General features: G+C 48.7%; 1 protein-coding gene across 6 annotated transcripts in view; it reads right to left on the reverse strand.

Annotated features, from left to right (window-relative positions):
* The window catches only part of CUEDC1 (CUE domain containing 1), a 166,595-nt gene that overhangs the window by 14,233 nt on the left and 135,591 nt on the right, over positions 1–16,771 (reverse strand). For all 6 annotated transcript variants that reach the window (XM_075904801.2, XM_075904798.2, XM_075904803.2 and 3 more), the window contains exons 4-6: positions 12,256–12,383; positions 4,233–4,359; positions 1,674–1,857 (exon numbers count right to left, since the gene is read on the reverse strand). In XM_075904801.2, the coding sequence (XP_075760916.1) occupies positions 1,674–1,857; positions 4,233–4,359; positions 12,256–12,383 (439 nt within the window). The remainder of the gene's footprint in view (positions 1–1,673; positions 1,858–4,232; positions 4,360–12,255; positions 12,384–16,771) is intronic.

The following is a 16,771-nucleotide window of genomic DNA, read 5'->3' on the forward strand; positions in this document are numbered from 1 at the left end:
GAATCCAGCAGCAGCGGCAGGAGGTCCAGGGCAGTGGAGCTCAGTGGCAGTGACAGAGCTGGCTGCAGAATCTGGCAGCGCCCATGAACAGGAGACTTGTGTCCCAGAGGCAGGAAACCTGGCTGCACAACCGGGGGTCAGGAGGGAAGCCCAGCTGGGTTTACTGACAAAGCCAGAGAGTCCAAAGTCCGCCAGAGAGGGGCCAGAATTAACCTCCCCTGCTGCAGCAAACTCCCTCCTTTGGGACAGGTCAGGTACTGAGGGCACTGGACCAGGGAGGTCCAACCTGTATATATGTGTATATATATATATATATATATATATATATGGCACCAACTGAAACCTTTCAGAAGAAGTAACAGTAGCCATCTAGTAGCCATCTATGAGGCTAGTGTAACATGGAGGGGCGATCCCAGATACTCCTGGACAGATAGAAACGTTTCTCTGATGAAGTGCCTTTGAAAAACAAAGAATGCTGTCTTTCCAGAGCTTCTCAGAGGTACAGATCACTGGAGGAGGCCTGGGGGAGATAGATTCAAGGGGGAAGCTGTAGGCGAGGCAGTCTAAGATGCACAGTCAATGAAATGTATCACATGGCCCTTAACTACTGTCAAGGTGCTACGCTGTGAGCTGTATTTTGTGACTTCTATTCATTCGCCTAAGCTACACACACTACCCATGGTTTAATGACAGGAGATTAGAGAAGCAAACTGGAAAATGCTTGTCTTGCCACGCAACAAGAAAGGAGAAAAAATGAAAATCGTAAGCGAGCAGCTGATTTCTGGCTGTGATGGACAGGAGGGTAAGCATTTTAATTAAGGTTTTAGGATGAGCGAAAGCCAAACCAAGAGTGAGACACGTGAGTGACAAATACCATGACGGGTGAGATAAACCAGATGGGAATATATTAGCCTGTATATTCAGAATTCAAGTGATAAAGCAGAGAGGAAATGGTAAGGGGCTGGCTCATCATTCATGAGAAAGCCACCAAAACCACTGAACTTCTCCCTGGAGTGTCATCAGAGAAGCTGCTGAGAACAGCTAGAAAGAGACGCTAGACAGAAGGTGGTGAGATACTCTGGGAAACTCAGTGTTTTACAGTGACAGAGGTTACAATGCTAAAAGACAGAGATGATCATACCGGCTCTAGAACTGTCCTTTTGGAAGGCAGAGAGGGTTAACAGCAATATTGGGGGCGTGAGGATGTAATGATAAAGCCCAAACTCTGGAGACAGATCCAATTTGATGGGATGTTTTGTCTAAGTCTTTCAGAAGAGGAGGGAACAGAGGATGATGCCAGGATTTCACCCAATGCTTCTATAGGTCTGGTGGGGAAAATGGAAGGACTTTGCAGAGTGAGGAGACCCCTGAGCAAAATTACCAAGCCAAGCTAGCAAGGATAGAAAGCACCCCTGCTATCAGCTCCCAATGGATCTTAGTCTCCATAGCCCTGCACCCTCAGGTTATTTCACTAATGTAGCATTAAGTGCAACGTGGGTGAAAAACAAGGTCATTGTGGTGCAGCAGCATTTTGCACTCGCTTTGCACTGGTGTAAATGACAACACAAGATGTACAGCAATGGAGAACAAGGCCTGAGGGCTGGAAGTTGCAGCATGGGAGGCATTCAAGCACATGAAAAGCATATATCGGAGTCTCTGCAATGATTTATCACCTCTCTCAAGGGCAATGAGAAAATCCCGGTTCCTCTGGAGCTCCTTCATGAACTCTTCATTCTGTAAGAAAAGCGCAATTCGCTCATCTTCCAGGTACTGTTTCCACTTCCTCTCTTGGTCCAACAAGCCCTGGGATCTCTGGCTGCCCTCGCCCGGCACAGTCTGATTGCAATTTTGTGAACTCTAGACAAGAGTGAGACACAAAGGAAGAGTCAATGAATGAGATGAGCAACTCGTAACAGTGAAAAAGTACTGTGTGAGACTGTAAGCCCTAATTCAACAAAGCACTTGAGCATGTGTTTAAGTCCCAAAGGCTTTAATGACACAAGCAGAAATGCTTTGCTGAATCAAGATTTTAGCTCTTGTGGCAGGAATGGGAATATCAGCACTGAAGATTAAAGGTCCCTATCTATCAAAAGAATCAGCACAGTTTGGAAATAGCAAGCCATACTCCATATACTGACTATATGGTATATATGTTTTTCCTTGGCTCTATCTTCCAGCCAGCCCAGCAGAGCCAACTCACCTGTGGGATAGTGAGCTAGAGTCTCTTCCTCCTTAAGCATCATCAAAAGAAGTGTTTACTAAGTTCCAATCAATTCCACGTGTGCAAACTTACTGAAGGCAATTAGGTTATGCCACGCCACGGGAGTCGATGAGGGGATAATCTGGCCTGGCCTTATCATTAGTGATATGTGAAAAAGTTAATACCCTGTTTAACTCTCAGATCTCAGGCTGAGTCAAAAAGCCTAGCTACTGGGGAGAAAAAGTTTGTCGTTTTTCTTTTTAACTTAGAATCTGAGGACATCTAACCTGGAAATCAGAAAGTCACAGAAAACATGGAACCCCATAAAATCACTTTTATAGCTAGAGCCTCATTTTAAATACAAGTATTTAACAGCAGAATTCCTCTGATGGCTAAATCAGTATCAAACCAGTGCTGAACCTGGCTTTGACATGAGAAAGGGTTTCCTCAGCGAGAGGCTTTGCCTAAGTGGCACAGCTTTTATTTTCCCCACCGAATGCCTGAAAATGCAATTCACCCTCTGACAAATTCCACTGAGAGATTAAGTCTTAACATCCTCTATATCTCATTTCCCTGCTCATACACATATGTGCCTGCAAAGGGGTAAGGAGAAGAAACATTATCCAGGGGCAATCTCTTCTTGCCTACCATATTTACCTGATTTGTGGCTGGTCTCAGAGTACCATAAAAAGCAATAGCCTATAGTTCCTGAGGGGGAAAAACGGGAACCAGGACCTCTCTTTCCCCAGAGCCCAGTGAACTGTCAGCTTTCTATTCCCAGAAAGGTAATATAGCCTGAGAAGATGCATCTCGAGGGCAATGATTTATTAAACTGTGGCAGATGTGCCTTTGGAGCCAAAAGGGAAGGGAAGAATCTAGCTGGGTACTTATAATTTAGACCCCTTCACTGCATTTTCTGTCTCGCCTCTCCTAGCCTATAGAAGAGACAGCTTGATGTATGGGTTTGTTTATATACATGTGAGTTGGGTGGGCAGAGAAAATACTGTGGGAAAGCTAAGTGGAAGAAATAAGCTTTGCATTTAGGTCTGAGAGTAGTTGTCTCAGTGGTCATTCCTGCTTCTGGCAGGAGATAGCTCCCTATTGCAGCTCTGGCAAGATGCATAAATGGATACACTGCGAGATGCTTAGTGACAGAGTTTTACAAGCATGGTAAGGAAGTATTGATGCTGAAGTCTAAAGGCAGTTCATAAATCCTAATGTATTTGGCATCATTGAAATGAACCTTAACTCTGGGGTGGGAAGGCAGCAGTCAGCCAATCTGCAACACACTGTATAAAATAGGGGACAAGGGAAATTTTGGCCAAGGACACCCAAACGCCTTCTCCTATGAAAACTGCCATGATGCATCTCGGGAATGGGAAACTGGTTAACTGGCCAGCATCACCCTTAGTGGGATGCATACTGGGTAACAGCCCCCGCAACAGCGGCAGAGGGTTAGGAGTTGGCAGCCCTCTCCTCCCCTCCACCCCCTGGCTGCCGCTTCTGGCCCCGCGCCCGGCTGATGACTCTCAGTCCAGAACAGAGTCGGAAGCACCCAGGCAGGAGCAGCCCCCTGCCTGTGGCACAGAGGCCGCTCCCCACCACCTGCCCTGTTTAATCAGTTAACCGGTTAAACTTAACGTTTAACTGGTTAACCATTTAAATGGGAGTTTTTTCATTCCTACATGCATCTTGGAAGCATGAGGGCTTGTCTCCACTTAAAACGCCCCAGCTGCTGTACAGTTAGGGTTAGAACCCCTATAGAAGAAGGCTGACAACTGAATTGTAATTTCCACTGTGATATTTCTACAGATTTGTAAGAACTTGATTTTGGCACATTTTAAATTTGGGGATTTGGGGAATTTTATCTCACAGCATCACTAGATTTTCCTTGGAAATGCCCCTTCATGATAATCTATGTACTGCTCAGCAGATCCAGAAGGAGAAAGGACAGAACCAGCCTTGCTAGGATTTGAAATTGTAGCCCTTAAGGAGGCTAGGTGCTATGCAGTTGAACGTAGTCTCCTCCCACCTGCACACTGTCCAGCTGCTGGGGTAGGATGCGAAGGAAATCATCAGGAAGGTTGCCTAGTAATGGTGGATTCCAGTTCCTGTAGCATCTGTGCACCTGAGGGCCACTGGAATTGGATACATCAATCCTGCAGGCCAGGGAAAAAAGTCGCACTGATGACAAAGCAATCATGTCAGCATTCTGACTTACTCCGCAAACTCTAAGAACCCAGCTCCTCAAGATGCGACTGCCCTCAATTTCCAATGACTTGAATTGAGGCTCCATCTCAAGCATTCAAAAAAAAAATATCATCAGCCATCCGTCACCAAAATCACAACACTGACTTAAAATTAATTTTAAAGTAATTAATGTGGGGTTCTTTTTATTTGCCTTTGTATTTGAGCTTTTGGATGTTGCCTCATTTTCAAACTTTCCTCTGCTAAACATTTACACTTTGTTTTGTTATTAATGATTCTCAGATAATGACACCAGGACCTGGCTTTAAGAAAAATTACCAAATATGCAAGAGTTGGTAACACTGGGAGGGTTGTCTTACCTATGTAAATCTCACACACTCAACCTCACAAAGTGCAGCTTTACATAACTGCCCAGGAGCATTACTCTGAGGAAGGGAAGAAGAGATGAGAAGAGGGGATACACGTTGGACATATCTGGTCCAGCATCCTCGGGGCCTAACTGGTACCGAATGAAGGATTTTGCTGGACCAGGTGAGGTCAATTCTAGCCCCTCTGTTGATAGACTCTGGGCTCTCCCACAGTCCATCAGCAGACCCAGCTGGGCTCCTCTCCAGGCTCTATGCCCCCAATAGAGCCTCCAACTGGCTCTCTGCCAGTCCATCTAGCTCCCATCCTGCCAGCAGCCTGGCTGTTGGCTTCCAGCCCCCAAACTAGGGATACTTGATGCAATTTGCACACTAGTCGACTAGTTGCTTCCCGCCCCCCCTTTTTGCTGCCTCTATCAGAAAGAGGCAGCAAGCTGGGGAGTCCCCAGCTGGCTTCAGGCTGCATGTGGTGTTTCAAAGCGGCAGGGCTGTTTGGAGCCCAGGATCGGGCCCCAAGCTCCACGTGTTACTGCTGCTTTGAACCACCCTGTCCTCTGCCCAGCCTTGCTGCTTCTTTCTGATAGAGCATGGGTTCCCAAACTGGAGGGGAGCTAGATGGAGGGGGGGGGGAGCATGAAGAAATTCCAGGGGGGGTGCGAGGTGACCCAACTCTCCTGACCCCGCCCCAGGTCAATCCTCTCCCTCTAAGTTTTGCTGCTATTTTTGTTTTTCAGACCCGGTCAGTTCCAGTTTTGTTTTGTTTTTCCTTTTGCTCAACAAGTTTTGCTGCTATTGTGGGTGGGGGCGTGAGGGTTTCTCAAAAATCAAAAAGGGGGCAAGATGCCAAAAAGTTTGGGAACCACTGTGATAGAGGCAGCAAGGTGAGGAGAGCAACTAGTGTGTCGAGTGTCCGATAAGCATTTGCTTATCAAATAGTTGACTAGTCATTCACAGCTCTACCCCAGACCACTGGCCTTGGCAGCCTGGCTCCACATCCTTGGCTGGACTGGGGTGCACTGCCAGTCCAGCCCTGACCCCAGCTGCCAGGCGGGCTCCACTCCCCCAATGGGGCTCCGCTGCCAAGTCTGGCCCCAGCTACCATGCTGCTGGCTGGTTCTCTGCCCCTGGGCTTGCTTGTTGCCAGTCCTGGCACCAAGCTCCCGGCTCCTCTCCCCCGGGGCTCTCTGGTCCAGCAACATCTGTGATCCAGCACCAAACCACAGAGTCCTGGACCACTGAGGTTCAGCCTGTATTTGCTTCCTTAAAAGCCTTAGGCATAGGGCCACAGCTGAGGCAGGATATCAGACTTGATAAGCCAAGTGGTTTGACGGAGTGTGGCGACCAGTAAGGATTACATGAAGTGACGTTTTGTTGGTTTCAGTCCTGTTGAAGAGGGTGAAAAACAAGCTCCTGTAACTGCTGAGGGTTAAATCTGGCTGGAGGGTGAAGCTGAAGAAACAAATCAAAGTGACCCCTGCAATGTTGTAATGGCCACTACAAACCAGAAGACACATCACTAACCAAGAAGCCCTTTGACCTGTTCCGCGGTAAACATACACACAGGAATGCTCTCTAGGGTGGGAAGTTGCTGCAGACTCTTTTGCATGTCAATTCTGTCTGCTTCAACAATGGGTGCAGAACATACATCCTGCAAATGGAACCTATGAATATGAATTGGCAGTTACCTGAGGCATCACTCTCCGCACTGCATATGGATGGCAAGCAGCCTAGGTATAAGGGTAGCCTGTGTCCTCAGCCCTTTATCCCACGCCTTGCTCACCACTTCTCCCATCTTCCCCTATGTCCACACGCAGACCACAGCTACATTTATTGGCAGATCGACACTCTGGAGGTCGGTCTTCTGGCATTCAATTTAGCAGGTCTAGTAAGGACCCGCTAAATGGAAAACTGAGGGCACCCCCGTCGAAGCCGGTACTCCTGCTCCTTGAGAGGAGTAAGGGAAGTTGACAGGAGTGTTTCCTGTCTCCCACTGCGGGGACTGTGACAAAGTTCGAATTAAGAAACGGCAACTCCAACTACACACTTAATGTGGCGGGAATTGCGTATCTTAATTCGAACTCATCCCCTAGTGTAGACCTGGCCTCAGATAATGTGGCATGGGACCTCCTGCTCAGCCATTTCTTCCCTATCAGTCTTTTAACACCGTCATTTGCACTGGTCAATTCTTTCTAGAGTTCTGAAAGGGCTGTTCCCAGAGCATTCCCCATCATCACTGAAAGCAGACACAGAAGAGACCCATTAGATCACCATTGCCAGGAATATCCCTCTATTGTATTTATCCTAATGCTTTATCTCACGGGTTCCCAAACTTTTTGACACGGGGACCAGTAAATCCATTCACGAGCTTTTGGAGGACTGGTAACATTCATTTGCATATTTGCATATTCATTACACAAATGATGAATATCCAAATAAATTGTTTCTGGTCCTCCCAAAGCCCCCAGTGCCATCTTTAGCAAAGCTTTTGATACGGTCACCCACAATATTCTTGCCAGCAAGTTAAGGAATATGGATTGGATAAATGGACTGTAAAATGTATAGAAAGCTGGCTAGACCAGTGTTTCCCAAACTTTTTACTTTAGTTGGAACCTGTTTTTTTTCAGTGCTGTTTTTTGCAGCCCAAAAATATAAACGCATATAAAAAAAGAATTAAAAATGAATAAATTTTCAGTGTTTCACCCAGCTGCATCTTCCGCTCAGCCTGGGCCAGGGCTTGGGGGACCTAGTGCCGCATGGGCACTCCAGGAGGCGGGAGCAGGAGCAGATTGGCGGTAGGGTATCTGGCTAGGGGGGTAGGGTTGCCAGGTGTCCGGTTTTGTACCAGGCAGTCTGGTATTTGAGGGTTCCGTCCGGGAAACAAATTGAGAAAATACCAGACATATAAAATGTCTGGTATTTTCTAATTAGGTAAGTTTTATTATTATTAGGTGTATCAGTCCGTAGCTGCTAACTGCCTGGCTGGTAGATGTGCTCACGTGGCGTGAGTGTGTCTACCAGCCAGGCAGTTCACAACTACTCGAGAGAGGGTATGGGGGGGTGGGGCCAAAATGGAATCCCTGGGGCCGGACTCACTCGTGTGCTTGGATCTGCATGTGCCTGGGTCAGTCCCACTTCCCGCCGGCCGATTCGCTCCCTCCTCCCCGCCACCCTTCCTCCCGCTTCTCCTCCCAATCTCCCCCATCCGGACCTGCTTCCGGCGGCTGGTTCCACCCCACTCCACACCAATCTCCCCCGGCCAGCCCCGCTCCTCCAGACGACCCCCCTCCCAGCCCCGCTCCCTCCAACCCCCTCCCAGCCGGTTTTTCCGGCCAGTTTTCTCCCGATCTCCCCTGGCCAGCCTCGCTGCCCTCATCCAGCCCTGCTTCGGCTGGTTCTCCCGTCCTCCTCCCAATCTCCCCTGACCAGCCCCGCTCCCCTGATCCCCTCCCAGCCAGCCAATTCTCCCCCACTTCTCCCGATTTCCCCTGGACAGCCCCGCTGCCCCCGTCCAGCCCTGCTTCCAGAGGCTGGTTCTCCCATCGTCCTCTTCCCAATCTCCCCCGTCCAGCCCTGCTTCTGCCACCCGCCCGCCGCTCCACCCCCCATCTCCGCCAGACAGTGCCACTGCCCCCAACCCTGCTTCCCAGCAGCCAGTCCCCGCCCCCCCCCATCTCTCCTCCCCTCCCGTGAGCCACACTGAGGCCTGGTATTTTTTTCCTGCGGCCCAGTACCTGGCCGAAGCCCATAGTTTGGGAAACGCTGCTTTATCTAGTTTAGCTTTAAATTCCCTGAGCGCTGGACCTCATTTCCTTGGGAAGGCTATTCTACAGCCTAACTGACCCCACTTCTAGGATGGGGCTACCTGCATTCCTGGAAGTCTGAAATCGGCTTCTTTTATTTTGCATTTTATGGTGGAGGGGGGTTTTCTGGGATCTTCACTTCCCCCACCCCAATATCTAAATCTGCCTCCATGTTCAATTGGCTTGGCCTCTGCATCAAGGATTTCCCCAATTAACAGCCTCCCAGGTGAAGCTGTTATTGATCTGTCAAAGTCAGCATAGAAGATGGTGCACACAGAGTGAGATGCTCTCCTCAGAGAACTGAATCCTTGTCCTGAGGAGCTAACAGCCTACAGGCACCAGGTGGCAGGCAGAATGCAGAGACCAAATACAGAACAAAGCCTGGATGTTCTTACTTATCAGGTTTCCAGGAGCTGTTTGAAGCTGGAGGGAGAGTGGAAGCCTGTTGTACGTAAATTGAGAGAAGTACAGGCCAGCAGGAAAGAAGGCCCAAAGCTGGCAGGGGCAGAAGAGATGAGCAGGGAGGTAAAGAGCTCTACTCTGGCAGATTTTGTGGTGACATGGAGAGAACTTACTACTTTCTCAATGTGCTGGTGCATCTTAGGAGTTATGGATTTTATTTTCAGGGTTTGCAGTGAAGCATAAAAGTCAGTAGTGGTGGCAGGAGGTAATGATGACTGTATTACCAGTTAGGACTTGTCTACACTGACACTTCCCTGTGCTGTAACTTTCTTGCTTAGGGGTTTGAACCACTTCTCCCCCACTTCCTGCCCTGAGTGCAGCAAGCTCCAGTGCTGTAAAGCACCACAGTAAACAGGCTCCCAGTGCTGTCAGCGACTCCCTTTGTGGAGGTTCTCTGCTGGACCCCTGGAAGGACAGCCACTGGTATCCCAAAAAGGCTCTCTCCCAGCTCGGGTGCCATGAACACACTGCGCATTAAAGAGCTGCCCTGGATGTGCTTTAAACTTAGCAGTGTAAACAAAGCCTTCCACACAGGGAATTAAAAAATAAAAGATTCTTCCCCAAGCAGCTCTCACTTTAGAATTTCCCTTTCTGACTGTACCCATCTTGCAGAGATGCTACTCAGGGACAGCAAGAATCAAGGGATGTTTGGGTGTAATTAAAGGAGAAGGGAAAGCACATTTCTCCCTCTACCGCCAGGACAATTCTACATCAGGAAATTGCATCACACAACCCTCAACAGCTACAGCCCCTAGAGAAGCCTGTTTCTCTTAAGTCAGCCTCCTTAGCAGTTGCAGATCTTATGGAACCACCTGAGATGTGGCCAACCCAACTACAGATTCCAGCTGACAATGCTGGGTCAAAAAGTATGTCTCTTACTACCTTCACAGTGAAAGATGAGCATAGCTGGATAAATCCATTTTGTACAAACCAGGTGCAGCCCTCAGGCTCTCCGCAATTGTCAAGGCTGGCCTCGGGTCAATAATGTGTTGGCTCTTTTGCCAGAAGGACAGCCACTGGTAGCCCAAAAAGACAATTTTAGGGTTACAGTAGGTATCAGTGCAACAATGCACCTGTTGGCCATCTGATCATCTCTGTTATAGACACATGCACACCAGCATTATGCTTTAGAGAGAAAACTAAGCTACTCTGGATGAACCAGAAAGTACTCTGTTGAGGTTGGTCCAGCATCTATGATCAAGTGGGCCAAGTGGCAAGTGCAGTGATGCACACCTGAATTTACTCAGTGTGATAGACTCTTTCCCACTGATGCTTCCACTTTGAAAGTTCCTAGTTTTCAGCTGCCTGTTGGTGCTGATCATCCATATGTGGTAAGGGGTCAGTAGCATCTTCTCCAGGAGAGAGAGAGCTGCTGTTGCAAAGGAATGTCAAGAGATCCGCCACTGTCACACAATCTGCCGAAGTTGGGGTCCTCCCTTCAATGTAGGCAGGCCTTTGAGCTAGTGCTGCAAGTTGGGACATCAGTCAACCAGAAATGTAAGAGATTGATTTGCACCTGTCACAGCTCTCCAGGCAGCCCTGACAGTCATGACATCTTGTCAAAGGTCTGATGGAGCAAAACGCAGTAGCACAAACTGGAGTATAATTCAACCAGCCACTAATACAAGTGGCCAAATACAGCTCTGTGATGATCACCTGAGTGTGGCAGCTTCACCCCAGACCATAAAGCAGTTTTTAGTTGGAGCAAATATTATCAGGGACAGATGTACAAAAGATCAAAGGGTCTGTTCCCCCAGAGGTTCCCAATAGTTTTGGCATCAAGGTGGTACAAGAAGATCTCTTAATTTTGGGTGTTTCCCAGGGCACGTCGTATGTCAGGCTATTGTCACATTTTACTCATGAGCATGTGGCAATTGATCGCTAGGACATGCTGAACATTGAAATCTGGCTTTAGTGCCTGAGGAATGCAGTGGACTGTCTACATTTAAAGATACATATGTTCTATCAACAGCTACCATCTCTGTTGTTCTAGATTTTCTGACTGTAAAATCTTTGTTCTCAATGATGAATAGCAATAGGCTCAATGAGAGAAACCACCTGCCGCTGTTTAGATGAAACATCTTCCCTCCTTTAGCTAATTTTTGACATTCCATTCAGCCCATGAGTTATTTTCTGGGCCTGTCAGCTGTTGATTTCTAGAGCCTTGCAGACACTTTCACCCAGCTGTGATCTTCATTCATCCCCTCTGGCTTTATCTAACTCTTTCCTAATTAATTCTCAACAGCCGATCACGCAAGGAACCAGCCAATATACATAGAAGCATCATTTGTGCAGCCCCAGAATGTGTCTGGAACATCTGCTTTTCAAAAACACTTGACCTCTGGTCAAAGCAAAATGGCTAAAATATGTGGCAGATGTCAGTGAGAACCATTTGCTGAATGGTGCACAATGTGGTTAACAATACAGGAGAAAGGATGGCTCTTTTCTATTCATGCTATGCTTTCTATCCAGAGGTAGTAGGCTGCAAGATACTCACCCTTTCTGGTGGAACATTCCATCAAAACCTACTGTGGCTATAGGAAGGGTAGAAAAATCTGTGCTATGATTCCACTAAACTTTGCTCCTCTGGGTTTAGATTTTGCATCTGGTGCAATTCAGACCCATCCTGCCTCACCTGCAAAGATTAGACTCAAAGATAAATGGTTCCAATTGTTGCTCTCCTCTCGTGAAAATCCCCACTGGGGAGGCAAGGTTACTGAAGCAGTCAGAATCTCCATCAGTAGTGCTTCACACTTCTCTTAGTCACCAGTGCCTCCTGCACAAAGCAGTACACAATATCATCACTGGCCCCAAAAGAAAGCAGCCTGGTATTTCTATTCCAGCTTGCTCCACTTTTATAAACTGGTGTTCCTAACCCTGAAGGTTTGATTCACTGCCATTTCAACCTCAGCAATAAGGCAGCCTAACTATCCTTGAATCAGCAAACCAGTATGCATACGCAGGCATTCCCAAGCACACTTGTATATGGGTGGGGGAAAAAAGCCTTTGGTAAGGAAACAAATTCTCTCCCGTCTGTAAAAGAAAACTACAGGCAACTTGATATGCACTAGCTCCACCCCAGCAGTGTCCTTTCTGAGATCCAGAGTGTGACCTGACTCTAGAGATTCCCCATCATGGAAATCCAGAACAAGCTTGCTCCTGGCTACTTCCTACAAGGTAGTAGACTCGTGCTAGGTGGGCTCCATGCTGTGGCTCTTACCTGGGAGGCGGGCTCGGTGGAGCTTGTGGATACTGCCTGTCAAAAACGTGCAGATCGTAGGCAGGTGGTGAATAGACAGGAGGAGGCTCTTCGTCCGAACTGTCCGGTTCCAACGTCCGCTCCAAAATCTACACAATTAAATGAAAGAAAGAATAAGTGCAGGGTCAGCAGAGAAGAGCTTGGACAAGGCAAGAAGGCCCAGTCCTCTCCTCTCACATATACAGATGTAAATCAGGAGCAACTCTATGAATGTCCATAGAGCTGCACTGGTGTAACGGCAACATGGGACATGAATGAGACCTGTCACATATTTTAAAGTGGGCTAATGTGAGTGCTGCTAAATGCAGCAGTGTCCCTTTAAGACAGGTCATACTAAATCACTGGGTGGGAAACTTTCAGTTATCAGCGATAATTAGGGATGTAATAGTGTAGTCGATTAACCGATAAGCAAAAGCTTGTAGGTTAATGCTATAGACTACACGCATTCTCCCCCCTTCCCCACCACCACCACTTGCCAGTAAACATTTTAGCAAGCTAGCGAGCAGTCTGGCTCAGTCCTGGCTTGAAATGGGTCCGGGACCTACCCCTGCTGTGGCTCTGCATTTAAAGTGTATTAGGAGCTGGGTGGGCAGGCAGCCTGGCTCAGGTCCAGGAGCTCAGATCCCCCCGAGAGAGGGGCTGCTGCCTCTTTCTCAGAGGTAGCAGCACAGAGCAACAGGCAGCCAGTTTGCGAGATGAGCTGGTTTATAAACTGGCTCCCCTTGCGGACCAGCTCCCGCCTGGCACCATGCACTGCTGCATCTGATACAAAAGGAGCAGCATGGAGTGGCAGGGGGCTCCTCGGGAGTGAGGCTGGAGCACACTGGCTGGCAGCCCCCCCTCTCCTCCCCGGGGACTATAGAATAGTCGACTAACCGATAAGAATTCTTGAGGATACTCAATTATTCAATTAACCAATATTTATCATCCCTAAAGATAATGTGACCACCCTGTGAAAAAATGGCTAGTGGAGTACACACCATCCTGCTCCCTGGGAGGAAGGGTCAGGGACAAAAGCTCTCCCTTACAAATGTTGTAATAGGACACCAGGACTCAGGGCACTCAGCTGATCAGTTACAGTGTTTATCACTGGTGAAACTGAACAAGCAAGGCAGATACTACACAGCACCAGCAAGTAGGTCAAAGTACATTTCACTTTGGTTTTTAAGAGTGTGCAACTATTCCTGCGCAATCAGGGTCTCAATTTTGAAAGGTGCTAAGCTCTTAAGGTTGGTTCTCAAAATCACTTTGGTCACTTAGGTATACCAGTGCCACTAAAAGACAATGCACTTTGCACACTTAAGTGACTTTTCAAAATAAATCCCTCCCTCAGCAACTTCTGACTTCTGTGAGAAAAGCGAGTGCCTTCCAGTTTCACACAGTTGGCATGGCAACTCCCCGTAGGCTGCTGACTCTATGGCCTTTGGCGCTGCAAAGTGCAATCACTCCTGGGGTTGCCTTTCTCTCTCTCCCTTTGGTAGCTCCCTATCCTCACAGTGTATGGAGAGTCTGCAGTTCACAGCCTGAAGGGTGTGGAGGGAAGTGTGTTCTCCACACCTTTACAGTACTCTGCACATGCAGTCCTGCACTGCACTGTCAGCATGGACCCCGTGAATATGGCCATGGTGCACTGACTTGATTTTAGCACAGGCTTATTTATTTTTCTCCATTAGGTGCCTGGCTCCCCTGCAATCTCTCTGGGGAGGAACATGACCAGGCAAGGAGCTGCTGCTTCACCTCCTCTAAAAGCTGATGCTTCCGGTGACTGTGTCTTTAATGTGATTCTAGCTTTCTACATCTCTCCCCAGCAGCGAGGTCACTCATGAGGAATGATCCTCTCCAGGAACAGACATCATGAAGGGCTGGCTCCAAAGCTAGCTCAAGTCAATGGAAGTCTTTCCTCTAACTCAGGGATTTCAAACCAGACCTCAAGTGCCTTTTCAAGTAAACTGATCTGGCCACATATTTCACTGACTGAATTACGCACTCGAATATATGCCTCAGGCACTAAACAAACTGCAGCCCACTTCTGAACTTCCTGCATATTTTACTGATTGGCCTCTAGAGAGACCCATGGCCTGATGTTCCTCAAAAAAACCAGAGTACCACAGACCTGGAAAATTAACATGCATTTCAGAATGTCTCTTAAACACTTATTGGGGGCTGAAGACTCAGTTCCTTTAATGCACCTTGGCAACGAAAGCTACAGAGCTTAAAGCCTGCTCTATACCTAAAACTGAGGTCAACCTAACTACATGCTTTGGGGTCAGTGTTCCCTCTAATTTTTTCCACCCCAGAGCGGAATGAATTTTCTTATGGGCACCAATGTGGAGGTGACGTGTGACATGGAGGTGATGTGTGACAATCACCTTCATATTGGTACACATAAAATTCATGTGGCAAGGATTCTGATTGTGGGAGGGGGCTCAGGCCTGGGGCAGAGGACTGGGGTGCAGGAATGTGAGGACTCTAACTGGGGAGATGGGCTCTGGTGTGGGGGTGGGGTTGAGGAGCTCAGGGATGGGATAGAAGGTTGGGATGCAAAGGCTCTGGCTGGGAGTGAAGGCTCTGGGATGGGGCTGAGCATGAGGGCTTTGGGTACATGAAGGGAGCTCCAGGTTTTGGGCAGAGCTGGGTGTTGGGGTGCAGGAAGAGATGTAAGCTCTGGGCTGGGGTGCAAGCTCTGAGATGGGGCGGGGGGTGAAGGTAGGGGTAGGGGAGGTAAACCCCCAGCCCTGCCTCTTTTGCTCAGGCTCCGCCCCCACAGGGGCCAAGCTGCACTGCCCCAGCACCACAGGGAAGTGGGGTGGTGAGAGGCTCTGGCCTCCCTCTCGGCACCACGGGGGTGGGGAGAAGGGTGTGAGACCCCGGCCTCCCCAGCCCAAGAGCACAGGGAGGGAGGAGGGCACATGGCCCCAGCCTCTCTGCCTCAGAGCACTGAGATGGTGAGCGGGCAGCGCACGATCCCAGCCTCCCCAGGCCCGGAGCACAGGGAAGGTGGATGCTCGGGTGCAGCAACACTCCGCCCCCAGTACACCTACAGTAGGGTGTTCTGGAGGGGTGGGGCCAGGCTGGCAGTTTGGGAAGGCAATGTCCTCCCCCGCCTATTATACCCACTGCCCCGGATGGGGATGTGGGCTTTGGGGTACAGAAGGGTGCTCAAGGCTGGAGGGAGCTAAAGGTGGGGAAGGGAGCTGGGCTCAGGCTTACTTGGACAGCTCCAAGTTGGGGCTGGTGGGGAGGGGCTCCTCCCCATCAGTCCTAGCAGCTTCAGGACTTGGGGGAGAGCGATCTCTCCCCACTGCAGACCTAAGTGGGGATTAACTGTTCCTGCAAGGGGCTTAATGGGAAGCTGTGCGGCCGCACTATTCTCAGGGTGTGAAAAATTCACCTCCCTGAGAGACGTCAATAAGCTGATCTAAGAGGCTTTACAGACACTGCTAGACCAACGGAAGAATTCTTCCACTGAGAGGCGATTTGCTATAGCAAAAGAAAAGCTCAGTTCATCACTGTACTGTCTACACAATAATGCTACAGCGGCGTAGCTGTCATGCTGCCATTATAGTGCTTGCAGTGCAGGCATATCCTAAAGCCTGGTTTACACTAGGAAATGAGGTCAGTATAACTACGTCGTCCAGGGGTGTGGGCAATCCAGTTAAACCGATCTAATGTAGTCAGCTCTACTGCCTCTTGAGAAAACAGAGGATCTATCACAACAGGAGAAGCCTTCCCATCAGCAGAGTTAGCATCTTTGCTCATGCACTACAGCAGTGCTGGTGCAGTGCTTTAAGTGCAGAGGAGCCCTCCATAAAATACCAGCGTGATTACTTATCTTCACAAGCTGGGGTCCTGCTACATCACGAGAGGCACCATCTGCGGCACCAGAATTGGGCTTTTGTGACTTAGAGATCTGTTTTCTCTTCTGAGCTACTGTAATTTGGCAGTTTCCTAATAGGTGCAGAATCGGTGGGCCCCGCAGGGCTGGAGCAGCCTGCCCATGGTGAGTGGGGAGATGCTCCAGCCTCCACCACTTAATGGTTAACCTTTCACATCCCTATGCCCAAAGTCATAAAGTGAAGAGCCAGTCTCCTGCTTTAATCTCTTGTCGATGTTATTTTGCTCTAAATATCACCATGACACATCACCTTGTCAGATGTCTATGCAATTCCTTGCGCGGGGGGAGGTAAATGTGCATCTGTGTACTCCAGGTGCAAATCTTAGGTATGTAATTCTCCTCAGTAGCACAGGAAGTCAGGAAGTGCATTTTTTTTTTAAAGTGCCTCCCAAGCCTGAGCTGTTGCTACTAGTCTGGTCACTTAAGTATGCATGCCCTCTGGCTTTGAAGGCCCCTGCAGGAAACAGTCCATGTTCTAGGCTTTCCAGAAGATCCATGGGTAACTTTTACCAGTTGTGAACAGAAGGCAGGGACATTATTTTAGATACTTTTTTCTATGTAGGGCAATGTCCCAGGTAACCC

This window comes from Pelodiscus sinensis, chromosome 21 (genome assembly GCF_052426305.1).
Source record: "Pelodiscus sinensis isolate ZL-2025 chromosome 21, ASM5242630v1, whole genome shotgun sequence".
NCBI lineage: Eukaryota > Metazoa > Chordata > Testudines > Trionychidae > Pelodiscus > Pelodiscus sinensis.